Consider the following 27,774-nt stretch of genomic DNA (forward strand, 5'->3'; position numbering starts at 1 on the left):
CGCCCGGCCCCGCCGGCGCCCCCCGCCGCCCGGCCGCGGGAGGGCGGGCAGCGTGTGCCGGGATATGCCCGGGCACGTCTCGGCGAGGGGGCTCCCCGGTGCGCGGCGGCACGACCGCCTCGCATCACCCCCCGCCGGGGCACCCTCCGGTCTCCGCATCCTCCGGTCGCCGCACCCCTCGGCCCGGTACCCCCCACCTTCTCCCTCCCCCGCCAGCGCTCGGAGGCGCCCGCCGGAGCCGGCTGCGGCCCACGCGTACCGCTGCCGCCGCCCTCCCGGTTGCGGGACCCGCCGCAGCCCCCGCCGGTCTCCCCGACCCCCGCAACCGCCGCCGCCCGGCGGTGACACCGGCACCGGGCAGGGCCGGGACCACCGCCGCGGGCGGGCAGGTGCGCGGACCCCGCGGCTTACCTGTGTCCCGGTGCTGGCAGGACGGTGCGAACCAAGACCGGCAGTGCGGACCGGGACCGGGACCGGGACCGGCAGCGCAGGCAGGGCGGTGCGGACCGAGACCGGCCGGACTCCGCGGGAACCCGCGTGCAACGGAGCGCAGCGGGCAGCGCCCCGCCGCCACGCCCCGCCACGCGCCGCCCCGCTGCTTCCCATTGGTGGGCGCTGTCGCCTGGGCGGGGCTATGCAAAGGAAGCGGCCCTTGCCGGGGCTCCCGGGAGCGGCGCTGAGCTGCGGCGCCGAGCACCGGGACGAGCGGCAGGGCCGGGGGGCGGGGGAACAGGGAACGGTGGGCCGGGTAACGGGAGCCGCAGGGCCAGGGAGTGGGGAAACGGGGGCCGGGAGCTGCAGGGCCGGGGAACGGGGGCAGGGGAACCGGGGCCGGGAGCCGCAGGGCCTGGGAGCGGGCCGGTGGGCAGCCACGCAGCGCCACACGGCGTCTTGGGAGAGCAACGACGGGGCGTCCTGGTGTTACCGGCCGCGATGTGGAAAAGAAAAAAAAAAAAAAAAAAAAAAAAAAAAGGAGAAACCCTGGGCCACTCGTGTCCGTGTGGGCTCGACAGCCACCGGCGGCAGGGGAGTGGGTGCCGTGGGGTGGGAAGGCAGTCGGGAGCCGCAGGTGAGGACCGTGTTCCCGAAGAGCTGGATTTGTTTGGCATCTCTTCCACAGACGTCTCACGGCCGGTGGAAGAGCCCCCGTCCAGCCGCCCCTTGCCATTGGCGTGAGTGAGCACATACGTGACCACACTTACCATTTGGGAACCTGCGCTCTGCCGCACCGTAGGCAGGTCCAGTGTCCCCAGGCAGGCAAACGTCAGGCAACACAAACCAGCACGGCCAGGGGCTTCTCTCGCACTCCCAACTAAACTTCTAACAGGGCATTTGGCGTGACCCATTGCCTGAATCTTTGGGGTGGTTCGGGAGAGTTATCCTGGAAGTATCCCAGGATTGTTGTGCAAAGACTTACTCCACCACGGTGTTTACCAAATTGCCATGTGGAATCTAACTTTCTTGTGCAGGAGGGAGTTTATTTTCCCAGTAGCATTGATCTTGGCACTCCCTCTTCAGTTTATTGTGCCTCCAGACTAGTTAGCTCTTAAGTGTTGATCTGCGTTGTTGCATGCGGTAGTGTACCTGAACTGTGTTTGGTTTTAAACCTGTTATTTTGGGACATTCTCCTCATTTCTCTCTCTTTTTTTCAAAATCTAAGCAATCTTTCTCCAGAAAATGCTTTTGAGAAGTCCCAGAAGTTCCCCCCTATCACAGCATAAAAGCTTCTAGAGAAGCTAGACAGTCAGATTGGAATAACTGGAAGGATTTTATATGAAACTCAATTAAGCAGTCAACTTCCTTACTGCTTCTTCACCAAGTCTTCTGATTTTTCACAGCTTGGTGCTTCAGCCAGGTTAATGATGCAATCTCCAGAGGAAAAAAGCTCCACAGGAGTTGTTCTGTAGGGGGATGAGGATGACTTCATCTTTCACATGGGGCAGTTTGCCTCATGCAGGTCCGTGTCTGATGCAACTGGCCTGCACTGTAACGCTGCTGCCCCTCTTGCATCATGCAGACGGCAGTGTGCGAGCGGCCAGCGGTGATGACGGGGCTGCCTCGCATCGGGACTCTATGGCTGGCAGGACAGTCAGGGACATAAACACCAGCTCTTGCGCTTTGGAAGGCTGATATAAGAGTTGTTTAACTGAGCAAAATTACGTCAGCAGAGGTCACATGTAGGATTATTTTCTGCTAAAAAGGGGATTGAATCAAGGTGAAAGATTTGCAGTAGAGCATCTGGCTGGCTGATGGGTGATTATTCACAGAGCTGCCCCGAGCCCATGGGGTTTGTAGTGGTTTGTGGTGGTTCTGCCAGTGGCTGATGTGCAGCCCTGCTGAGGCGCTGGAAAGCTGCACTGCCACAGCCAGCCTGAGCCCACCAGTGCTGGGGCCAGGACTGAAGCGGGCAGCCCTGCTCTCATCCCAGTTCCTTTCTGTGGGGTTCTGCTCCCCTTTGTGGCCTGACGGGAGCCAGAGAAAACTGACAGTAGAGCTGGAATCGCTGTTACTGCGGTGGGTTTTTTCCCCAGTCAGATCAGCACCTCACAGCCACACACATGAGCACCAGTGCTGCCCCAAGAATGGCTAAGAAAGCCTACAGTGACCAGGGGAGGTAGCAGGGCTACGCTTTTGGTGGCAGCACAGACTTAGACAGGCTTTAGTGGCTTGCCAAGCCGCACCAAGGAGCGACCGCTTGTGTGATGTTTGCCGGATTTCTGATATTCCAGCTGCAGGAATCGTTGGGTCGGGTAAAGTGCTGTTCATCCAATGGATTTGGGTGTATTTTGCAGGCTAAGGCCTTTGAGATGTTAGCTTCAGCCTACAGAAATGTGTCCTGAGGTATTTGGTGGTGTGACTGTAATTACTCAATGTGCTCAGGGTCAGGTTATCTCTATTAAGTTGTAACTACGTAGCATAATTAACAAAATTACTGTATTATGAGTTAGCAAAAGCCTGAATTCTGAAGCAGGGAATCTACGTTTTAAGTTTTTTCTCACATACTGGAGTATTCACAACACTAGAGGGCACCAAGTCCAGGCACGAATCTATTATGGGAGCAAAGCATCCTGTAAACACCACACCCGCACACAGACACACACACACAACTGCCCTCCACAGACACAGGGGGATCATCCACGTAACACGTGATGTGGTGAAGAAGTCACACTTGCACAGTCATCTGGACACCTTCCACCTTCCCCTCTGTTTCAGATGAGTCCTCTGCCCATCCCTGCCTAAGGCATCACAAAATCATACTTTAACCAGGCGGGGAGGTTATAAAAGGCAATGGGAGCAGTGCAGAATTCCCCTCTGCAAATGCTCTGATGCACCTGGCCTCCCAGTAAGACCTGTTGGAGGTGCTCCATGGAAGTGCCCGGTGCTCAGCCGGACACGACGTTCAGCTGAAGTCTCATCCCTGCCAGGCTGACGTTTCTCCAGTTTTTAGTTCTTGCTTCATGGTCAAGGCCACCTCTTCAGAGCCACCTTTGTTGCTTACCTTGTGAGAAAAGCTGCTTTGGACTGAGATCTACTGAATTTTCCCTATGAGAAATTTCCCATGATTGCCTAAGACATAGCTGAGCAGTAGAGTTTTGAGGTGATTTGTGACTTATTTGTTCTTTGACTCAGTGCCCTTTCCACTTACAGTGCTCAAAATAATAGCATGTGTTCAGAGGACCTTATTCTCTGGCCTGATCATATGGCATTTACTGCACCTACCCATCTAACTCAGCGAGCAGGTTTCTTTCCAGGGCCATTACATAAATTGGGGTTTTCACATGATCACCCCATGCATGCTATGACTCTTCTGTACATGTCACTTAGGATTTGTTGCTGACTTTTTTGTAAAGGTATTTAGAAGACATTTGGCTTCTCTAAAGTATTGTCTTGTGGTGCTCCAGGGCTTGAGTCAGGAAGCTAGGCAAGCCTTTCCCAAGGCAGGAACGTGCTTCCCAGTGCTCATGGTGTGTTCCTCCTGGTGTAAGCCTGGGACATTGGACGCTGCCTGGAGGTACAGCCCAGGGAGAGGTTTTAAGATTCCACTTAAATCCAGGTTCAGCTGACCAAGACACTATAGCCCTCCAAAACTGAGACCCGTGCCTCCAAACCCATTCAGGCTGCTCTGTCTTGACAATGATTTAGCATCTTCATACTGCTCTGAGAGACAGTGACACTCGCTTTCTGGACACAGCCTGAGGGAAAGGGGATGGACGGTGGGATCTGCTTTTACATCAGCCCCCATTGGCTAAGTTGCTTTCCTGGGAAGTAGAGGAGGTAAATGCAGCTCCACTCTCAGCATGAGAAGTCACAAGCTCACCTAAGAACAAGTATCGCTGGCCAGAAGTCATCTGGCCAACAGCCTTTCTCTGGCAGGCGTAAGGACAAAGCTAATGCGACACTTCTCCAGAAGAGTCTCCTAGCCTCCCAGCAAACTGTGGTTCAGGGACAAGTGATGCTTTTGCATTAAATAACGCAGATGGCTTATTTTTCCAGTGAATTTGTCCAGCCCATAAAATCCAGGCAGGCTTTTACATCCTCAGCCTTCCTGGGCAGAGTATCCAAACTCACCTGTGCAGGGCACTGTCAACTCTCCTTTCAAACCTGCGCATTCGCTCTTGGGTACGGGCCTGTAAGAGTTAATGCCATAGCATCTCGTTTGCCAATGCCTGAAGTCTTTACTTGGACCTATAGTACCCATCACAAATCTTTCTAGTGGTTAAAATGGTTAAAATGGTTCCAAATCTGCTCACCTTCACATTTGAAAAAAACAGCCTCCAGAATAAAGGTTATAATTTCTGTGCCTGAAAGCTCGTTTGGTTTCCCCCAGCAACCTCAGCCTGTCTCGTGCTGTAAGCTTGCCTTTGCACCATTCTCACAGGACTGCACAGCATCTCATGAGGCTGAATGATGGGTGTTTCCATGGGCATTGGAAGGTGTGAGGACTTACGCTGGCAGGCAGGCATGGGCAGGACACAAGGCATTGCCCACAAAAGCTTCGCGAGGGCCAGGGCAGCCTTGATTTCAGCATTTCCCCAGAGGGGAATTGTTGGTTTTTCTTGCTGCCAGAGGAATTCAGAGCTCAGAAACTCACCATGCGTTTGTGAAGCTGCCTGCAGCTGAAGCCATGTAGGCTTCCAGCAGAAGCTGCTGCTCGGCCTCGTCTCAGCAGAGGGCACTGGATGCTGCTGGGAGCAGCCAGGGCAGCTCCCCTCCCCACAACGCGAGGTCCATCAGCGAATTACCCTCTCGTTCCCCGCCTTAGTTTATGAAGGCCACACAACCACTGGCATGGGTTTCATTTTACTTTGCCTTAGATTCTCCTTTTCTCTCCTTCTACCCTCCCACCCAGTTTCACCCGTTTTCTCCAGTGTTTCCTCACTACTCTGCTGTGTTCCTTCCAGGTGTAAGATGCAAGGTTTTCTGAGTAACTGAGACCTCTTCCCCATGATCTCGTGGACCATGCTTTACCCCCTTTCAGTCCACACTGCTTGCTCATGTATGACAAGAAGCTTTGGACCTGTCTGTTTCATACAATTATGTGCAACAACCTGCACTTTTAACTGCCTCCGTCACTGCCTCTGCTGCAGAATGAGCCCCCCACAGGCTTCCCCAGCCTTCATCTGGGGCAACGCTGTTTTGCGGAGCACTGACAAAACTGCAGAGGTCTTTGGCAGCAGGGAAGAGAACAAAAAGAAACTCTAATTTGAGAGAAAAAGGGCAAAGAATGATTTTAGCTTTTTCACATTCCCAGCTGGGAGAACGAAGAGCTCTAAAAGGTAGAGACTGCAGTGAGTCACAGCTCCAGCTAGCTGGCTCGTGGACCCTGCCACAGGGATTAGGAGAGTTAAGCATTCAGCTTCCTTGCCTGTGTTGCAGTTAAGTCTGGAGTTCAGATTTTGAGTCCTCTATTAACAGCTGACATTTACTTAGGGACCACTGCAAATAAGAACTCATTGCAGCTTCCACTGCAAAGACACTATGCACAGAAACCACATCTGCTGTTTTGTTCCCTGAGTATGTCTGGTGGGTCATCACCAGGATGCTCTTAACTATCCAGAATCATTACTGCCTGCCAGTGGAAAAGGCCTACATAAATAAGAAGTCAAACGATTAGAATGAATGAGTTGGCATGCCCTAAGCAAAAACTAACCTGGCAAAACAAAAAGTGCAAAATATGCCCCCAGCAGGGAATGACTATTCTCATGTGGTCTTTTCCTTCCTTCTTTCCTTCCTTCCTTCCTTCCTTCCTTCCTTCCGAAACAAAGCCAAACAGAAACAAACCACATTTATGGTCTTTTCCATTCAGCATTTGACAAAGGGAGTCAAGGAATTTGCTGGTGGTCCATAACCACACTGAGGGCTGATATTTCTTCATTGTCTAAAAAGGTGTGAGAATCACTGTATTAGATCTTTTTTTCATGGAAATAAGATGCAAGAAGACAGATGCCTCTAAAACTGTTTCAGAATAACTTTTCGAAGGCATTCCTAATCCTCATTGCTAGTGTTCATTAGAAAGCATGTTGCCTATTTACAGCTGTGTGTTCCTGAGGTACTGGGATTTTCCTAAAAGCCTCCATCAGTTCCTTTAGGATCCTCTGGCAATACAACTCTCAAGGATTCCTTTGGTTGCCTACGAGGGTATATATGCTAGAATGGGTTTCATCTAGGAGGACACACACTATTCTGCTTATCATGAGTGTCACAGGGATCTAGCTGTTGGTACAGGGTGTTAGGAAAAAGCACAAAATTCAGAAGACTCTGGAAATCTTTGAAAGAAATAATGTGGCAAAATATTTTCCATCTTGAAACACTTCTTGTGTTTTCTCATCGCCTTTTCAAGAGTAGATCCATGCTTGTTTATAATAAAATAAAATTTAGTTTGTGTGTTGCTTTTACCCTGTTTTCATGTTGAAGAAGAAAAGCAAATATATCCTGTGTCCATCCTTTTCACAAATGACTGGATCACAGGAAGCAAAAAGAAAATCCTTTCATTTGAAGTATTTGATTTTTACCAAGCTATGTGGGAATGAACCCGTTATGACTTTCATGCTTCCCAGGATATCAGATTCCTGCTGTCCATGATCAGTTCTTCTTGAAGAGACAGATCTCACCAGACATATGAAACCTGCAAGGCATGCTAACCTGACTGCTGTTCTGGGAGCAGAGGGAGGTTTGGTAGCAAATTTCAAATATGCCAGATGAGAATAGGATGATGTTCTGTCTTAGAGCACAAGAAGCTTCTTGAAGCTCTATTGGTTTGCTGAGTGGTTGTGTTTTAGGGGGGCTGCCATCAGGGGCTGAAGAAGAGGTCATCGGTGGGCTATGTATGCTTCACATTATAACACTGCAGACCAGAGTACCTACAGAAAAAGGAAGGGCAGAAGTAATTGCCCCGACTGCAACTAACAAAAGCTGTTGCTGGTCGTAATACCCACTGCAGCTTAGGATCCCTGTCTGCCCTCAGGTAACAGTGCATCAGGTAGCACTCTACTAGTAGTTTTTGTGGGTTTGGTGGGTTTTTTTGTTTAAGGCGGAAGGTGCTTCTCTGGTCAGTCCAGGTCAGAATCTAGGAGGAAAACTCCCAGATAAATGGGGGCTGTGAGAATGACAGAGTGCCTCCTAATTTCAGAGGGGAAAACAATAACCAACAGGTGGGCAGAACAACTGGCTGGGTGCTTTGCTGTCTTTTGTGGAAGGAAATAGTTCCGGAAGGTTGGCTGTCAGCAGGTTAATATGCTCCAGCTGTCTTCTTCCCTGAGCCAAGTTGTGCAGGGAGGAAAAAAACCCAGGAAAGAAGATTCTGCTGGTAAAGGAGGTTCACCAGCCAGAAGAAGGCTGGTCCTTCACTGGACACATGAGGAAATACACCCACTGTTTTTCATTCCTCAGTTACACATCCTTCCGACACTTTAAGAAAAATCTGATGGGAACCATAGTTTTGGGCATTTAGCAGAGTTTTACTTGCAGAGTGAAAACACTTCTCCATAATCCCTAATGCTTTTAATGGCATCCATTTTTGGCAACCTGTTCTTTCAGCGTGATTAAAGGTAAAAACAGAACAGATAGAAATTGTTGGCACACATATTTCCCCTGCAGCATTTAGAGGACATTACAGTGTATTTCAGGAGCTTTCCTTTGGCAGGACTGGTAGAAAGTTACTGGCAATCTTTCTGGCAGTCCCAAGATGCTGTCAGAGAATAAGCAAGCACGTTGTTACATACTCCTAATAATTGCATATTTGAGAAAAGTAGGAATTATGTGCTTAAAACTCATTGATTGTTGCTCCCTAGTTTAAAAAAAAAAAGTTTGGATATAGTATTGTTTGTTCCTTACTGGCTCGCCATCTTAGCTAAGGGCAAGCTGGCATCACTCCCAGAAAGAGTAGAGATGGCATAACTGCTTGAGTAGCACTGAAGCAGCCCTTACGCCACAGCCTGGGCAGCTGTGGGATGCAGAGCACATCGGGGCTTGTTTCAGTGTTCATATGACTGGGCCAAGTGCTCCTGTGCCTTTGCCTTCTGGAAGAAGACACCACAGAGATACTGCTATTTCCTCCTCGCCCAGGTCAGTTTTACAGGAAGAATCAAGTAGATAATAAAAGCTACAAACTCCCCCTGCCACCTCTGAACAAACCTGGTGCATTTCTACCACTGTCCTAACTCCCTCATGTAGCACTTTTAGCTTGTCAGACAGGGGTTTCTTTGTTCACTGTTTCTGCTGTCACAAACCCAGCATCAGCCATCGCTGGGCACCTCCTCCCTGCTCAACCCTTCCTTTGTGGTACTGCCTCCTTCACCAGTGACACACTCTCACTGCTCTCTTGACCCTAATTAATGATTATTCTGTATTGTTGGTCTTTTTCACAGCACCCGGAAGGAGAAATGTTCTTCCAAACCCCAAGGCCAGACCCTGCCTTGAAGATCTCTCAATCCAGATTCCAACGGCAGATTAAAAATGGCAAAGAGCACAGGCAGCCTGAACCAGGCACTGGAGCTGGATTGCGTAAAGCTGTTGATGTGAAAACCTGGCAAACAGTGGGGTGAAGCTGAGAGCATTGGCACAGACAACTAGCATAAGGACAAGGTGGCATGAACCTGACAAAAAGGACCATTTGCAGATGACGAGAGCTATGGAAAGCTTTTCAGGTAAAGACAAGGACTCGATTTAATGGAAGGAAAGACTCCAGAAAGGGAATTATTGAAGAATAGAAGAATGAGCTTCCAGGGCTCATTCCAAAGGACCCTCCAGCCCAGTACGCTGATTCTGACAATAGCCAGACATGGGGACAGGGAGAAGAGAATGAAAACAGAGCACAAACATTTATTTAGTAAGCCTTGATGGACTTCATTTCCTTGAACTCCCTAGTTTGCTCCCAAACCCATGGACAAATGTAGCATCCACAGAATCTTTTGGTGAGGAGTTTCACGGCTCAACCGCCTGTCGCGTAAGGCAGCACCTCCTTTTATTTGTTCTGAACTGGAAACCCAGAGCTTGTTTGACAACCTCCAGTTTTTGTGTTACAGGGGAAGTGAGCAATCCCCCAGCATCCTGACCAAGCTGACGAGGAGCAGGAAAGAAGAGATTACTTTTCCAGGTACACTGCAGCCTAGCCCTACTTGTTTGCCATTTATTCTTGTTTCTTGTATGACTAATGCTGCTAGATTGCAGCTGGAAAAACAGCACTGCTTTTCATATACATCTTCCAATCTGCTCACAGTGAAGAGAAGAGCTTATGCTTTCTGCAAGGAAGGATTTCACTTGTTGCCACTGAGTCCATCTGATTTTGCAGACATGTGTAACTCCTCTGATTTCAATAGCATGCAGTCCATCTGCAGCTGAATAGAAGTCAACCTTAAATGTGTCTATATATCAGGTGCCAAAACTGGCAGTCCAGAATAAATAATTAAGCAGAAACTCAGCAATGGCAGTAGCAACCTGCTGCCTGAAGTACGTTTGTAGGCATTAATGCAAATCGACTGTTCTTAACCACCTGGCAGTAACTATGGCTGTGTCCTGGTTTCAGCTGGGATGTAGTTAGCTGTCTTCCTAGTAGCTGGTACAGTGCTATGTTTTGAGTTCAGTATGTGAAGAATGTTGATAACACTGATGTTTTCAGTTGTTGCTCAGTAGTGTTTAGACTACAGTCAAGGATTTTTCAGCTTGTCATGCCCAGCCAGGGCACCTGACCCAAACTGGCCAACAGTGTATTCCATACCATGTGACGTCCCATCTAGTTTAGGAACTGGGAAGTGGGGGGGGTAGGGATTCGCCGCTTGGGGACTGGCTGGGTGTCGGTTGGCGGGTGGTGAGCAATTGCCCTGTGCATCATTTGTACATTTCAATCCTTTTATTACTACTGTTGTCATTTTATTAGTGTTATCATTATCATTATTAGTCTCTTCTTTTCTGTTCTATTAAATCGTTCTTATCTCAACCCAGGAGTTTTACTTCTTTTCCTGATTTTCTCCCCCATCCCACTGGATGGGGGGGGAGTGAGTGAGCGGCTGCGTGGTGCTTAGTTGCTGGCTGGGGTTAAACCACGACAGGCTGTTACACAGCTACAGTGTTATTGTACAACTAAATAACATTTCAGCCTTTGACAAATGAATATTGCAAAGAACTGTTTCAGAAGGGCAGTCACAGCATGAAATCAGCTTCAATCAGTGTGATTCTTTAACATACCAGGATCTTTGGGCAACCTTTTGCTCTCGCTCGTACCCACAGTCTCATTCTATGTCAATTGATTACATTCTTTGAACTGATTTTTCAAACTTACTTTCAAATCCATGAGAGACCTTCCTCTCTACAAGAGACTTGGCGGTGTTCAGGGGCTGCAGGCATTACTTTTCCACTAAGACTTGAGTCCTGGCATTGCATCTTAACGTTGACTCACGGAAGCTAAGAAAAGCAGATTCATTTTTTTCAGTCACTAAAAAATTTCTGGTCAGAAAAGGCAAGTTCTTTTGTCGAATAAAAAAAAGTGTTATTAGCACTAGCTAATATACCTTACTTCTAAGGATATATTAAATTATAAAATGACAGTGAACTGGTGCTGGCCCATACTTTGGGAGGGTGGATTACACTGCAGATGAAGTCACTGAGCATCCCATAATCGTGGGGTGCACTCAGCTGTGAAGCTGTGCTGCCACAGCTTTCCCTGGATCACAAACAGTGGGAATTAATGTGTGTGCACAAGACAGTAGCTGTCCAGATGTCAGGGTTAGAGGTCTGTTACATCCATTAAAAAACAGATCCTGCTTCTCTCTACCTTAAATACTCAGCTGTTTTCACATGCACTAGAAGGAAGGCTTGGTTTTCAATTTTATGTCACACACAGAACCCCCAAAGCAGCTGAATGCAGGAGCAGGCTGTCTTTTAGGCAGAACTGAGCACTGCCAGCTCCTTTGAAATCCACTGGCAGCTGGGAGCATTCAGTAAGTAATATTTTTGTTGAAAAGTATTGTTTTATTAACATGAAAATACTGCTGGGAGTCATACTTATTTAGAAGGAGTTTTTATCAGCTGAGGTACTCGCTTTCAGTGAAGGACGGATTCAAATTAAAACACTGGCTTTTTGCTTTTCTTTCTAAAAGAGGTATTTCAGTACAATATCACGTCATGAAAACACTGGAGAGATTTTAGTTTAGGATTCAGAATGGACTTTTTGCTCCCTGGAAGGCAGCTTACACCATCACTCCAAAGCTTGGGATCAAAACCTTCTGCATCACATGCAATATGAATCTGCATTCATTTGTAATGGAATAATGCAGTGAAGATTCAGCTCTCCCTGTTGTGAAATACCTACTTGGGGTCTGTTGGCTTGTTTGTTTGTTTTTCCACTCAGTGCATTACATCTTGGCTGCTTGGCTGCAGTAACATAACACATCTGCAGAGTCGTTCCTCAAAACCTCCTGAACACCCATGGTGGGTTCCATGCAAGTCTGTACCTCTGTAAAATCATTCAAAAAGATCATATTTTATCTAATTTATGTCTCTTCTTTCTCATTTAGAAAGGCATATCCTAGCAAAATCACACCATTTATACTGATCTGTAGTATTTTGCATATAGACAAAGTGCTGCAACAAGCAGGGGTACAGCTGGACTGCTCTTGTGAGGGCACGAAGGGGTAGGAGACACTCCAGCTGGGGGGGCATTAGTCAACCTGCTTTAATACAGAAGAAAAAGAGTCCCTGTGAATAAATAGAAAGACAGCTACAAGCTTTGTTTTTACAAAGTCAGCCTTGAGTCATTCCAACTCAGGTATCAGTGCTGGTGCCACCAGCCACCCACAGCTCATAGTAAAGATCCCTTTTTTCACCATTTTCTGAAGGCAGACATGCTTTACTGTGCTTTTTTAAAAATACAATATTTAAGTCAAGAAGCACCAAACCAAGGGCCCTACAAAGTCCACATTTCCCAAGGAAAGGGAAAATGGACACAAAGCATCAAGGCTTCTGAATAGTTGCTCACAAAAGGGTCTCCAGTGATAACTTACACATATTGCAGATTCCAGTAACGGCTTTTGATAGGTTCATTCAGCTCTTGCTCAACAAGAGCGTTCATCCCGTCAGTGAAAAATTACACTTAACTAACAGAGAAAAAGTGTAACAGCAGCAAAGCTGAGATTTGTACCCAAGTCTGCCAACTCCAGCCCATTCCCCTGTACACCATCCCACTGCCTCGCAGGAGGGCAACCAAAACTAACGTATGGTAGAACTGGATTTAGCACTTCACTTAAAGGCCAACAAGAATGCAAGAACAAAGCCTTTTTCTGCCATTCTCTCTGTTATGCTTCTTATATGGCTATACCGACATGCATAAAGCCAGAAGGGTTTTAGGCCTCGACAGCAGTTCTGCTCTGCTGTTCTGCACGCTCAGCTGCTGGGACACACAGCGGCTCTGCTAGAGCTGAAGTGCTGGGGAGCCACAGCTGAATAAAGGATTTAGGAAAAGTGAGTGACGGTCATGCCACTCTGAGGTGTCACCTGAGGAAGGGTTGGCGGCCAACACCTCACCAGATGGCTGATGTAGATAAACAGCCATTAGAAGCCATGGAGATGGACAGACCTTGGTTCATTCTGGACTTTGAGCAGGGCTGGAGCAAGGTTTCCAGAAATGAGACAAAGAACTTCAAAACGCCTGAAGTCACCAGAGGGTCATAAGCCAGTAAATAGGACAGCCTCTTATTTACTGGGCTCAACTCCTGCGTCCCACCAAACAAGCAACAACTTGACCTACAGGACACTTTCCAAGCTGGATGCCACATGAATGAGAGAAAGCCTGTAGTTATCTACTATCCATCTCCGTATTTATAGCCTTCATTTATGGCTGTGTTGTTGTTTGGTGGTCTTTTGTCTTTTTTTTGGCAGTGACAATGACTTTTCTGCTGTAATACAAAGGAGAAGCCGAGTCCATGAGCCTGTTCCAGGTCATTTTCACAGTACAGTGGTCACAAATACTGGGCAGGCCGCCTGCCAGGACATCTCCGCTGGTCTGCTGTGGGGCAGGCAGCTCCAGCACTGCCACGCTCGCTGGTATGTGGGCCTGCAAAAATAGAAAACTGCTTAAAGATGGGCCTGGGCCATAATTTCCCTCAATACACTTCATGGAGGAAGCAGTCAGAGCGTGAATCTTCTCTGAAGGTCAGGTGGAGATATTTGCACCAGGACCTAGCACACTCAGAGCTTCAAATATTTCTTGGCCCAGGCTATTGGAGCTCCCAGGAATGTTGCTTAGGAATCCAGGCAATGTCACTGCTTGATTTGTTTTTTCCTAGGCTCATTTTCATTTGGAAGATAGAAGCAAACCGATGATCTCCTTTTCCTCCTGCCTCTAGCCTCTCCTCTGGCTAGCTTCAATTTGAGCACTTTTGACACCACTCTTATTTTGCTCACCTAACTGCAGACTTCAGCTTTTCCAAATTCTCTGTTCTCCCCAGAGGATGCAACGTGTCCATGGACAAGCACAACCTCAAAGACTCCCCAGAGTAGCCCAGCAGGCAGTGTGAGGAGAGTTAGGCACTTCTAATTAGATGGCCAGAGGAGACTGACCCAAGACCCTTGTGCCCGGCTTGTCTCTGGTGGCATGGAGGGAGGCGACCCTTCGTAGCTGCTTGCACGACTCAGGGCCCCGCTGATGCAAGAGAAAACAATAGATGAATCTATCACTTCGTTCACTGCAGCCAGTTTTGCCCTTGACTCTGTTGATCTTTTCGAGGCAAATATCAAATAAAGCCATGGTGAAAACAAACTGCCACAGATTTATGACTTCAGTTCTTAATTAAATTTTTCTTTTGTAGCTGCTCACTCACATGCAACACTCTTGGCTCCATGGTGAACCTAGAAGAAAGTAATAAATACAGGTTTGCTCTCCTGATGGGTAACTCTCTCTTCTGGCCTGGGGAGAGATCACTCATCATTTCCCTGCTGGAAGCAGACAGGGTAAGGGGGGCTGGGCTGCCCACGACACCAGAAAAGAGCCAGCAGGGTCTCTCAGGTAGCTGGTGACCAACCCTTGATTCTGACTCAGCTTCAGCTCAAGGTTTTCCAGCTTGGTTTGACCTTTGGCAACAAGTAAGTCATGACAAGGAGTCTCTATGTGACATCTGCTCAGGTGAAGGATATACCTCTTTGCCCAACGGACGCCCTCTGTGCAAAAATCCATGGCAAGGAAAGGCAGCCCTGATTAGTGCTCTTGTCTAAATGAGAAGCATTTCTGGGTCTTGATAGCCTGCCTTCCAATTCAAGGAAAAGCACAATTACAAGGTAGTTCAGAGGACACATGTAGAGCAGCTGTCCATGCTGCATTTATTCTGGGTTTTAGCTTTGCACATTTTCGATACACATTACAAGAAGAAAAAAACCAAAGCGAGTCCAGGGCCAGGCTGCACCCAGAAAGCAGCTCGCAGCAGCCTGAGCAACACATGCAGCTGAGAAAGGATGAAGCATGAGCACCTTCTCCTTGGCAGTTGTTGAAGAACAAGATCTGAAGCAGGCTCAGAAAAAATGCCCTTAAGAAATAGAGAAGTAAGAGATTGTGAGAAAACAATTCTGACTATGAAATATTTCTTGCTGTAATTTTTGGCTTGTTGAACAGGGGACCTCCAAACTACTCGTGCCTTGGACTGTGTTTTATCGCATGGATATTTTTGTGGGTGTATCTCCTCCCTTTTGTGATTCTGGGCACAGTTTCCCTCCCAGTGGAACCCTCTCAGCATTCCTGAGGACTGCAGCTATTTTCTACACAGAGAAATAATATCAGAGAAGCTAGCCAGCCAGATGAGAAATAAGGCAATTATTTCTGGAGGATAATACATATTGGAATTTATTCCACTTCTAAGGGTGCACTATCATCACAAAACTGACCCTTCACAAACCGCTTACCCTATTTTTCCAGAAATGTTCTTGAATCCAAATTTTAATGAGGTATTTTGTCTTTTTAAAACCCCAAATAATGACTCCCATGTTTAGAGTAATAAATTTTCTCATTGCGAATTAGTAAAACAATAAATGCAATTATGACTTCTGAAAATAAAATATTTTCAAGGAAAATTTGGCAAAATATACTGCAAAACTATTATAGCACAATACTGCAAACTGTTCTAAGGTAAACACTACCTAAAATATTTGCATTTAAAAAAAAAAGGTTTTTAACTCAAAAAAGTGTGGAAAAGCAGCAACTGTTTCCTATAAGAAGTATGTTACTGGCTCTTTTTATCATAACAACTGAATATCAGCAGAGAAGGCAGCAAAAGAGGACGTTTCTCCTAGTCATCTATCTTCCCTTGCTACAGGATACATTTGAAACTTACTTCACCTGGTGCAGATTTTCTCTGTTGCCACTACAGTATCTTCCTACACTGCTGACCTCATACTTGTATTTCTCCACAGCATGGTAATCTATGCCACGCAACCGACTCCCTTGCACAACCATCAGAAATGGTCCTAGCCATATGCAATGCTACTGGGGGAGCGCTGCTTTAACAGTGCCGTCTCAGGGTACTGCAACTATCCTGCTACGTGACGCAGGTGGCCAGAGCAGCGTATGTCAGGCTATCTTTAAGGCCTTGACAATTTTACAATCTGCAAAGGACAATGTGTGCATCTTGCATTATGCATTGACTACATTTCAATTTGTGTTGCCCAGGGAAAGCAGAGTGAAAAAAAACCCAAAACATGAAAAGACTGCTCAATATAGAGCAAAAATGCATATGTGCGAGATCAAACTGATGTATACAGGCATATTAATGGAAACATGGAGATGCTGATAGCATCTGTTAGCAGATAGTCCTTTCAGGTCTATCCTAGCTATTGACCTAATGAGTTAGGATTTCCGTCATACACATGACCTTATCCTAGATTATTTGACAGTTCATTTCCTGTTTCACCTGGCTTCTGTTGACAGCAGGGAAGGCTGGATTCAAACATAAGATTCCTCTGCAAATTAAGAAAACCAACAAAACAAGATTTCTTTCCTAGAAGCCCTTAAGCACAAGTATACTTCATTCTTTCCACTCTGTCCTGCTTGTCACACCAGGGAGTATATGTGGAAAGCAAAGTATGTTTTACTGAGGGGAAAAAGGAAACAAATCACTGTGTGTGTACAACTAGTAACCAATCTCCATCCTTCTGCAGAGTTTATGACTGCAGTTCCCCAGCTGTGAACATCATATGCCATGAATAAATGTCTCTCTAATGTCACTTTAAATGTCACTCTTCTTCCACTCCCTATTCCACTACTGACTTTCTTGAAGGAAAAATATCTTCGCTCAAGGGATGTACCTGGCCGGTCTCCAGCCTCCTGGAGAAGGAACTGCTCCCTGCCCTCTGTACAAGCCCCCATACACCGATACCCCCACCCAGGCAGAGTCCAATGCCCACTGTCCATCCCACTCAAGAGCAAGGTGTCATGAATACAGCCCTGTAACCACCTAGCAACGTGGCAAGAGCAATGGCATTGTGCTACCCTTATGCATCAAACTGAAATGGATCATTACCAGAAGGGTCCCTCTGGGAGGACAGCTGCCAGGCCTGCAAAGGTAGGTCTGCCTCTCTTTCTTTTGATTCCTGCTCTTTAGCTGAGCAATAGATGGTGACAAAAAGCATGTTCCCTTAAATCCTCTTGCCAAAATGCTCTGGCAATATAACATCTGCAGAATAGTAGCAGTTACACAAAGGAAAGTAAAAGTGATTTCTCACTGCATTTACTCAGCCAATTAAAAAAAAAATCAATCCTGTTTGTGATAATCCTTTTGAAGACAAAAGTTGCTGTGTGTTTCCAGTCCCACCTATTTGTCTCTTTCATTTCCTCAGTGATATGCACATTAATATGGCACTGTCAGTTTTGTCTGTGTTTGTCTGCTAAACTCCTCAGTTTTCCTTCCATTATTTTCTTTACAGATAAAAAATCAATCAAACAAAGCTTTTGGCAATTGTTTTAAAAATAAGAAAATGCATTTAATGACTGATTCTACAGAGAAATTTATATATAAAGAATGGGCCAGATTTTAGCTTTCTTATTCTCGACAGGCTCTCTATTAAGCATAAATGACGATTCCTTTCAGAGGAGACTAAGCTAGATTTTTCTTTGCCTTGTTGCATGGCAATAACCATGAAAGATACACAGCAATTACCTAAGCATTTTTCCTTTCTCAAATCCCATCCAATATATAGATATTACAGGCAACAGTCACATAAGAAAATATACCAAAGAACGAAGCATTACTGACCTCAAAATATGTTAAATGAACAGAACAGGAGATCTGAGATACTTGTGGTATGTATTTAATAAGAAGACCATTTTTGTCACATGTAGCCCACTAAATAGGCAAGTTTGAGACTGATGATGTCAGTGTGCCTTTTACAGAAAAGTTTTAAATGATCCAAGTGGTGGATTTTACAATAGATGCTTTAAGCCCAGGTTTCTGACTGTGTATTCAGATCACTTTCTTTCATAGCCAGCCTATTTTCCTTTTATCCACCCTTTCACTTGCATGTTTTAATCTTCAGGTTGTAGCCAAAATGAATTAAATTGACAAATAGAAATTGACCCAAGTATTCAGTTAGTGGCAAGTTTCCTTATTAAGAAAGACAGTGTGAAAATATAGAACAAGTTATGCAGGTAAGTGTCAGAAAAGTCAAAGCTAATCAGATCTCAGCATGTTCATGTGAGAGATTGGCACAGAATGCACTCTCATTGGACTGAAACATCATACTTCCATACAAGTTTCTATGCCTTTCTCTTCTTCTTCTCACCCATATACCATTTAATGATCACATTTGCTCTTGGAATTTCTTTTTCATTATATTTTCCAACTGAAAAAAACAGTGTTAGTGCTTAATCAGTATCATTTAGCTCACAGTAACACATTTCTACAACTTCATCACATAAGTCTTTAAAACCATGTCAGTTTCGGAACCACAGTCTAGATGAGAATAGACTGAAACATCAAACAGGCATAAGCCAGTGTACAGCATTTAGACATACTTAAACTTCAAATAGGAGTGGCTCTCCTTCACTTTTGTTCTGCACTTTGTCCCCAGTCACAAGGAAGGAAAAGGAGGATTCAATGAAAAACAAGTAAGTAAGTCAAATACAGAACTGAGTACAAAGATGACTAACAACAGATACTACTATTATCTACAGCAATAGACAGTACAAAAAGAAGAGTTTAGAGAAGGACATCAAACCTCTTGCTTCAGGCTTTAAACTGTTTTATATATTATTGGAATATTTCACTTCTGCTTTCTGTACAGCTTCTTTCACATGTTTATCCTCCAGTGCTGGATATAATCACAGGTGCAATAAGTAGTAGTCAAAGTATTAATAGAATTAGCGGTTGGGGGAGGCAGTGGTTGTCCCTATCCTATTAGCACTAATGGGCACAGCGTAGGTTCTGTGCCAGGTGATGGGATGACGGGGTACCACTGCACAGCACCTCACATCACAACTGCACCCACCTCCAGTCTTTCTTTCCCTTTCCATTCCTCTACTTTTAGTATAGGATCCCCATCCTTTAATCAAACTGGTAAATGGCAACATCTACTGTGTGGTCTAGTATATGTTTTAAGATGCTAAACTTTCCACGTAACTCTTTTGGAATGGCCACCAACATGAAAGCTGGAAGCCATAATCCCAGCTTTGGTAGCACGTCTACTACTGTCTACCCAGTGCAGCAAATATGCACGCAGTTTGTGATGGTCACAGTTTTTTACTGCATGCCTGAAGTGTCAGTGAAGGCACAAGTGGCCATGTTGCACAGAAGTACGGAAGACATGCAATTCAGACAGCCACTGAAGATCCAAATGTCAGTCTGGTGTCACTGCAGGACATAAATTCATGAAATGAGAGAAAGTGGCTGCAGAAATGAATTATCATCAAAATTACTATTTTTCTTCTTTTTGTATTTCATGTACAATCAACAGTGCAGAAGTTTGTGTGGTGGCTGATTGTGGTTCTTAGTTCTTTAAAACAGAAAATGTTTCACAGCAACAACTCTCTAGGTTCATCAGAAATACTCTTTTTATCAGTTCAGAGGAGGAAACGATGCCTGAACTCCATGACTGGCTGCACCCGCAAAACCACAGGAAAGCAAACAAACGCAGGCTTCAGCGGAGCTCATCTGTGGAGACCACAGCGGAGCGATCACCGTGCAACCTGCATGACAACAAAGGGAAACTTACCAAGCATGAAGATGGTCTGATAATACCATAGATGATATATAATGATAACAAAATCAGAAAACAGCCCAATGAAATGTAACAGGATATCCTAGGAGTGTACCACTCTTTACAGGCAATGACACCAAATCACAAAGTGTGAGTAAGTTTTATTAACCTCCTCGAGTCTCAGAATCAAATGAATGTCACCTGCTTCAGTCATGTGCCTTCTTCATATAAAACAAAGGCACTCATTATTGAGGGTAAAGCTAATGATAATCTTTCTTGGCTAAGGCACTGAACCATGCTTCTGTGCTTTTGTTGAATAGCCATTAAGAGAGGATGTGGAACTTGAATTCTAACTAGGCTGGGTTACTGTGTATCTTACTCAGTAACTGAAGCAATTGATAGATCCCTTGGCTTCCAGAAAATACCATCAGCTTCTTCAGAACAGCACTCAGTTGCCAACTACCATTCCCTCCTAGTACAGATGCCAACCTAGCTTGAAAGAAAGTCGACAGACTTGTGGAGGCAAGTTGCTGTAGAAGAACACTGTAGCATGAAATGAAACTTCCCACTCGTGGAGCTACTGCATAAACAGCAGTGCAAATCCACTGTTCAGGCTCCAATAATCTATGCACAGAAAACTGATGTCCACATTAATTCAGGTGTTGAAAGGATGATGAGAGCAGCAGAATTCAGATGTGTCCTGAATTTCCTTAAGAACTGGGAATATCCCTGCCAAATCATGGGAGGTGTTTGCATTGGTAACACGCTCAGGAATGTGCAAGCCATAGTCTTGTACAAAGGAAAGACTGAAAGGATCTTGCACGCTATTCCCTCTTTATTATAATAAACTAAGAAGAGACAGAAGAAAAATAAGATGCTTGAAAAGACTAATGTCTTCCAAGTAATGCACAATATATTTAATTGCTTTCAGTGAGGGTTAATATTGTTTTTTACATTTTGCATAAATGTATAGATTAAGAATCTGAAACCAAGGAGATGTGCTGCTGGTAGTGAGTGGCCTCCTCTCCCCTCCTCTGGTAAGAGGGATTCCTGGAGTTCCCTTATTAGAGGGATATGCATCAACATGAGCCTAACAGAAGTGCATATAATGAAAGATGCCCAGTGAAGGTAAAAGAAGCAGCGTTTTTCACTGATCCCATCACAGGATGAATTAACACCTACACTAATTGTTCTTATGGCAATCACTGATAAAGACAATAACATGGGAATGGTACCAAACTGCAAAGAAAAAACCGTAGGAAGGGGAGATACTTGCTGCCATTAACTACAACAGATCTGACTACCTCTAAACATTCACCTCTGTATATGCATTAACATAGTAAAATAAATTACATAGACCTCCTAGCCAACATGCTTTGGGGCATATGCTGTCACCACGGGAGGGTCAGGAAGAATGTTTAGGAGAGTATTGTACCAGTGCAGCAAGAAGACTTTTTTTCCTGTGCAAAGGGTTAGACAACATCCTAATAACTGTCTCAGTGAAGGAATGATTCATTCAAGAGGCTGAGACTGCTACAGAGCTGTCTGTTGTGAACAAAAGATCCACACAGCATGAAGCCTTTTACAGACAGCACCAGTTCAAATGTGTTAATTATTGCGAGTGTGCTTCCAAAATCACTGGGGGTATTCCTGGAACAGATCGGGCATGTGACTGCCATTATTTATTACCAAATACTGCCAAAGCCCATTGCATTAGAAATGCATCCTGGCAGTTGACCCAGTTAAACACACATGCAGTAAATCAGGTCTCAGTTACAAAATAACTTCCTATTTTTCAGTGTGCCTGTCTGTCCTTGTAGAATATTCTTGAATGGCAGCATAGCATATTGCAAGCTTTACCACTTGCTGTAGCATACAGCAGTGAATATATTCCAGAGCAAAGGAGGTTGAAGGAGCAGTATGAGACAAGGTGCTCCTAGTACTTTTCAAAAAGCATACTAAAGTAAGTGCATATCTTTACTGAGTGCAGTAAGAGACTAGACACTTGGGAGATTATCCTACAGAAGATACTTTCTGTTGGCCAAACTGTGTGCATCAATACTGCTGATCCTTTCCTGAAGTGCTAGGTATCAGTGGTTCCATGAAGTTCAGCAGAGCTGTATCAGAAAATCATGTTTTTCAAGGAATGGAGATAATTGAAGCTGGAGGGTAACTCATAGGTGTTCCGGGAATGCCACATTCAAAGCTAACAATAGACTGAACACTGGATGCCATTTCATGCCCTGTGCCAGAGCTCATGCCAGCCAGACTGTTTCACTGATCAAAAAGACTGAAGTTGTACTTTTACCTCTGACCCAGTGATTCCTGTGGAGCTAAGATTTCAGCCCTGTCTGTTCAGAGGCACTGAGTACTCAAAGCTTGCAGTGGTCATAAAGAAAAAACAACTTGGTCTAAAAGTCAGTGCTGAGGCAGACTTTGAGAGGCAGAGGTCACATTGCAGAGAAAGGGGAAACCAGCATTGTGTAGGGCGTTAGTGTGTCTGCAAGACTGGAGGCTCCCCTCCTCATTGCCCTCTCCTCCATCTTGAGCAAGACTCCATCTGTCTTGTTTCATAAAACATCACTGGATCAGAGAAGTTACTTGTCTAGAAAGTCTTGTTGAGAAAACTTCTTTTTCTTAAGGACAATTGCTACGTACCCTAAGGGTTAATCCAAGCACTACATAATGAAGAAAAAAACATAAAAAATGGAGGTGGGGGGAGATTTTGCACACCTACCTATATGCATTTAACTCAAAAGACCCTGTCTGGGCATGCCATAAAGCTGAGACAGAAAAAGAGAGATTCCTCTTCTAGCTTTGGCACCTCTACAGCCTTCAGGTCTGTCTTTCTCCCTCTACACTGACTGTTTCGGGTGCTTGCAGGAACTGGGAACCTAGCATGGACACTTTTAAGCCCTACATGAGAACACTGAAGAGCTGGATAATGAGCTGAAGTTTGTTTACATCACTTAAATACCTTGGAAAAAAATAAGTAACTTTTCACCTTGCTGAGATAATCTTTTATTTGAATGATAAAACAGGAATGTCTTGGCTTCTTGGCCTGGGGATGTGTGTATAACTGAGATTAATTCTGCATCACTCTGCTGTGTCACTCTTCTCTATCACTTCGTTCTCCAGAAATCAATTAGTCTTGAATACAGAAATAACTGAGTCTTATAATTAAATCTCATCCTATCAGAGGCAATGGTTTAACTGTGACTTGTAAGTGATGACAACACTTTGAAAAAACATAGTTCTATCAGTATGAAAATTGTGCATCCTGTACTTCAAGCAGTTATTTCAATATTTAACAGTTATTTCTAGTAATAATCAATAATCTCGGGAATTGCTTTTGCAGGTGTAGAGCATAAAAATGATGTGCTCATTTCCATTTGCTCATTAAAACTGCACAAACAAAAAATATTGTACCCATATTTCTCCCTGTTATGCATGGCTTAACACTGATTCAGCCATTAATGTCTAAAACAACCCTGTCTAGCATTAATGTAGATAAATAATCCTACCTCAGATTAAAAAAAAATAAAAATAATAGAACATTATCACCATTCCACATATTTTAGTTCCATTTTCTTGATTTTATATAGGTGGAGAAAAGGATAAACTTTAAAGAAGGGGAAGAAAACCCAAATCCATATGAGATGTTAATAAAAGTCCCAAAAGGTTATTTTCAATGAACTTTCTTCTGACCCAGTATCACAAATTGTTTTGTACAGAGAAAGGAATCAGTTAAATGTTTCACAGAAGGAGGAAATACTGCTTCTTTAAGAAACAGGGGAAGCACATAGAGATAACTGTGTGAAACTTGGATTTCAGTTGGATTGTCACCCACTCCATGTTGCCAGCACCCAGAACTTCATCATTAATCATGCAATGTTCAGGTGTTATAGATTCAGCTCCTGGTGCCAGATGACTACATTCAAACATCAGTCTCATTGTTTTGTTGTTTTGAAAGCAGAATTTTAAAGCAAAGCCCTCCCAGTTGCACAGGATAACAAAAAAAAAAAGGTCTGAAAGTTCAAAAACAATGATTTTTTTTTCTCCACAGTGCTCTTTTCAGAAATATGAATAATGAATGATTTTGAAACACCATCTCCTGGTATTTTAGAGTCTCACCTATTATTCTGATAGACTGGATAACAGCATTACTGTTTACTTTCCCTGAGAGAACATACTAGTAGTGACTGTCAACAATGTCTCTTTTTAACTTGGTTTCCTAAGCAAGTAAGGCTTATCTAATTATATTGCCTTTCTGTCCTTACAGCTCTTTGTTAGTAGCCTCCCTGTTACCTTTTGAAGCCATCACTAGCTTCACTCAGACATGACTCAACAGCAAAGGTCTTACAGAAACCCAGTTACTACAAGTTTTGGGCAATCGGTGGTGTCGGTGATAGATGAGAGAGATCCCAAGTAATACTCTCATGAAAGGAAAAGTTACTGTGTGAGCTCAGCGCAATTTATTCTGCTATCCTTGTGCTGCTGCCAGGGTGGCAGTTAGGAAAAATGGAAGGGAGTGAAGGGGATGGAGCAGCAGAAATGGATTAAACAATGCGGGTGGACTCTGCAACAGAAGATGTCAGGATGCTGTTGCGAGAAGTGAAAAGGGATGTGGAATGAACACTGGTAAAGAAATGAGGTGGCAGTGCTCAAAAGACAGCTTGTTTTCAAGGGGTGTTGCCTCTTGGTCTGTATGACTAGTACTGGAAGCCTTATGGAATTGTTTCTGTTAAAAGGTGAAAATGGTGATGTGAGTCAGATCTTTTTTCAGCTTATTCCTTCCTATTTACAGGTGTTGAAAGTTCTGTTTCTGTAAACATGGTCAAGGTCAGCAATAGCTAGAAGTTTCCATGCTAACAGTTTCCAAGCACACTTTTCTAGCCAGTTCTCTGCCCTGAAGCACTCTTTTTGTTCTCTCCTTGCATCAAACTTCCAATGAGTTCTCAGGCTTTCCAATTGCCTTCTGCCTCGAGGACAAAGCCAGACAAAGCTGCAACACCCCACAAGCACTGGTAGCCAGTTTCCTAGGAAAATACCTTGTTTCGCAGCAGTTATTTCTTGTTTAGGACTTGCAAAGCAACATTTCATCTTGGGCAATGGTTTCTATTGTTTATACTGTTGTTACAGAAAGGTGCGTAACAATGTCTTCCATTTATCAAGATGAGAGGTAGCAACCTCTTCCATTAGCTTTATCAAGAACTTTGGTTCCCAATGCCCCAAACATGTTTGTTAACCATCATTAGTATCTTTTGGTATAACAGCTCTTTTTCTATATGAAAGCAGACTTAAATTGTGATTTCCACCATTTTTAAGGAGGTGCGTGGAGGATTTATTGTTCAGTGGAAGACACCTATTACCTGACTGGAGAAACAGTAAAGTGAAAAGGGACTTATTTTCCAAAGATGGATCCTTACCATGCTCTGTAGTTGAAGTATATGTTGGAACATGCACGCAAGCCATAGATAACAGATATCGTGACTTTAGCTCATAGTTTACAACAAAATAAAGCTGAAATGTAGAACCAGTAGAGATTAAAACCAGAAGGGGACAAGCATATATTAGTGATGAAAGAGCAGAAGGTAACAGGTTGTGTTACAATTACAGAGGAAAGAGAAGAACCAGATCTGAAGAGCTGAAAGGAACAGGACTTGCTGACTGATTTGCTTCTTGAGTTTCTAAGCAAACTCCAACACACAACAAGGCAACCAAGGAGATGGAATGTAAAATTGCTTTTTTTACACCTGAAGCCTTTGTATTGATTTCATATACCAGAAACTCCAAAGACGAAACAAATAACATACGCTGCCAGGCCAGCCTTGCCTTCCAGTGGCACTGCTGCACACAAATACACTATGGATTTGTGCCTAAGGGCTTGACTGCTTCACTTCAGAACTAGCAGAGGGGTTGGAAAAAGCATAAAGCTTTGCTGGGCTTGCGTGGAGTGAGAGCAAATGCTGCCTGCTGTTCTGCAAGTGACCCCCTCTGACTAATCTGGAAGCGGTTCAGGTCTGCGGGAGACAGAGAAAATTCTGAAAGGAAAAGGTGAGAAGCTTTATGTCACTGCTCCTTAATTCATGCATTCTGTGCTGAATTCTACAAGTCATCAATGAAATCTTGCTTAAGGTAAGAGAGGAGTTTTTTGAGAACTGGAAGATCGATGCTGAGAGTCACTAGTGATGTGCTTAGGTGGGCCAAACTGAAACTCAGTTTTGTTTCTTCAGTGGCATGCCAGGACACATACATGCACACCAGACAAAGAGGCAGAAACATAGGACTCATCAGGAAGGCAGTGCTGTGTGGTTAATATTTACCATGCCAAGGCATTACTGTCTGACTGGCAAATGTGACAGATTTATGGGTTGGGCAGGAATCCTAAGCCTTTGGGAAGAAAACCAAAGAAAGGAAACTAAAGCAAACCCAGAAGATAGCGTGAATTCTTGATCACCACTGAGGAAAGGTTCAGAAGTGTGGCCTAGCCAAGGAACTGTACGCAAACAACGACAGCCAGATGCCTGCATCGTGAAAAAGGCATCTTGACCTCTTTGGACAGCATCTTTTTGTTCTAGAAAGAAGACAGACATCTGTGCAGGGAGGAACTGATGGAAGAATGTGAGACCATCTGAGGAGCTCGAAGAATGAGGGTGTGCTAATTGAACAGACAGTAAGGAATTGTTGCAGCACAGAAACAGGATGGGCAGGAAAAAAATGGTGACAAAGGTGCTGTGTGGGGATAAAGGAAGTCCTGCAGTACCCACAGTCTCCAAAGCCTGGTATCTTCTGATACCACCAAAGCAATGTGTGTAGAAAAAATGCCATTATTTCACCAAGTAGCATCTAACTTTGACTGTTACTTAAACTTTCGCAGAATTAAAGAAGATTTAAAGTAGGGAAATATGAAGTCATGATAATGAAAGCACAACAATTTCACTGTGAAGGGAATTGCAAGAAAAGGGATCGGTGATGTGGCTTTGTGAGAAGGTTCTCAAGAAGCAAAAGAAAAAGAAATCTGGGGGATTCTGCCACTCCTTACTTAGCTGCAGAAATGGCAAAGGTAGGAAAAACAACAACAACAAAAGACAAAAATTGAACTCAAGGAGAATTAAAGAGATTTTTTTTTTTTTGCAAGTGTATTGAGATGAGAAGCAAAGGAAGTGCAAAGGCAGTTTTCAAATCAAGGGGGAATGGTGTTAGTGATGGTACTAACACTGGACAGCGAAAAATCTGTCCGTAGTGAAGCCATAATGCCAACACGCAGATGATGCTACCACCACCACTCTGGGCAGTAGATTGGCACTGTTAACAGCGATCTATAGCTCTGGCTTTTTGGATGATAATCTACACAATTTCTAAAGGTTTCCGGACCTGGTTGCCAGTGTCCCTCAAATCCTCATCACATGGTGGGCTGGTTCCACATCCCTGGTGCAGCACACCCCAGGCCGATGGCCCTCACCAGGACGTGGCGTGAAGCTGCACTGTGTGCTGCTGGGTGGAGAAACAACACAAGAGACACGCTGCAGAGCAACCCCGGAGTCCGGGCAGTCTGGGAGAAACGAGGGGAAACGCCGTGCCTCCATCCCATGCTACTCAGGGAGCAGGGCCTCCTCTCGCAGCCCTCGGCGGCTGCTGGGGCTGCGGCCTCTCACCTCCCAAAGGCTGTCCTGTCTGTGAGGGTGCTGCAGCTGCCACACGCATGTCCCTAAAGCAGCAAGCCACCTTTTGCTCTCCCTGACAATTAAGAGGACACCGAGGTGAGAACAGGTGAGATGAGATGGGTGCAGCCAAGGAGAGGGGAGCGAGAACCTGGGTGCTGGGTGGCCATATGGAGAACCCGCAGGGAAGGAGGTCGGGGAGCACATTTTGTGTGAAGGTGGGCGTCCTGCCCTACCACACATCTCATGCCGGCTTTTCAGGATTATGACATATCTGAGCACCACACACTCATGACAGGTCTTGCTCTTTGCGATGGCTACCGACACTGGGCGCTGCGACATCGTTATGCCGGTTGCAGCGGGCTTTCAGAAGGCCGCGGACCGCGCCCGGGCTCGCCGTCCCCTGCAAGGCAGCCCGCCTCCCCCGCAGCACAAAATGGCG

At 45.0% G+C, this 27,774-nt stretch overlaps 1 protein-coding gene across 1 annotated transcript in view; it reads left to right on the forward strand.

Annotated features, from left to right (window-relative positions):
- The first annotated feature begins 64 nt into the window (after positions 1–64).
- AR (androgen receptor) overlaps positions 65–27,774 on the forward strand; it is a 141,690-nt gene continuing 113,980 nt past the window's right edge. The window contains exons 1-2 of the mRNA XM_010572522.1: positions 65–748; positions 2,018–2,088. Of these exons, the coding sequence (XP_010570824.1) occupies positions 65–748; positions 2,018–2,088 (755 nt within the window). The remainder of the gene's footprint in view (positions 749–2,017; positions 2,089–27,774) is intronic.

The sequence above is a fragment of the Haliaeetus leucocephalus genome, unplaced genomic scaffold, assembly GCF_000737465.1.
Source record: "Haliaeetus leucocephalus isolate CR32 unplaced genomic scaffold, Haliaeetus_leucocephalus-4.0 Scaffold340, whole genome shotgun sequence".
Classification (NCBI taxonomy): Eukaryota; Metazoa; Chordata; class Aves; order Accipitriformes; family Accipitridae; genus Haliaeetus; species Haliaeetus leucocephalus.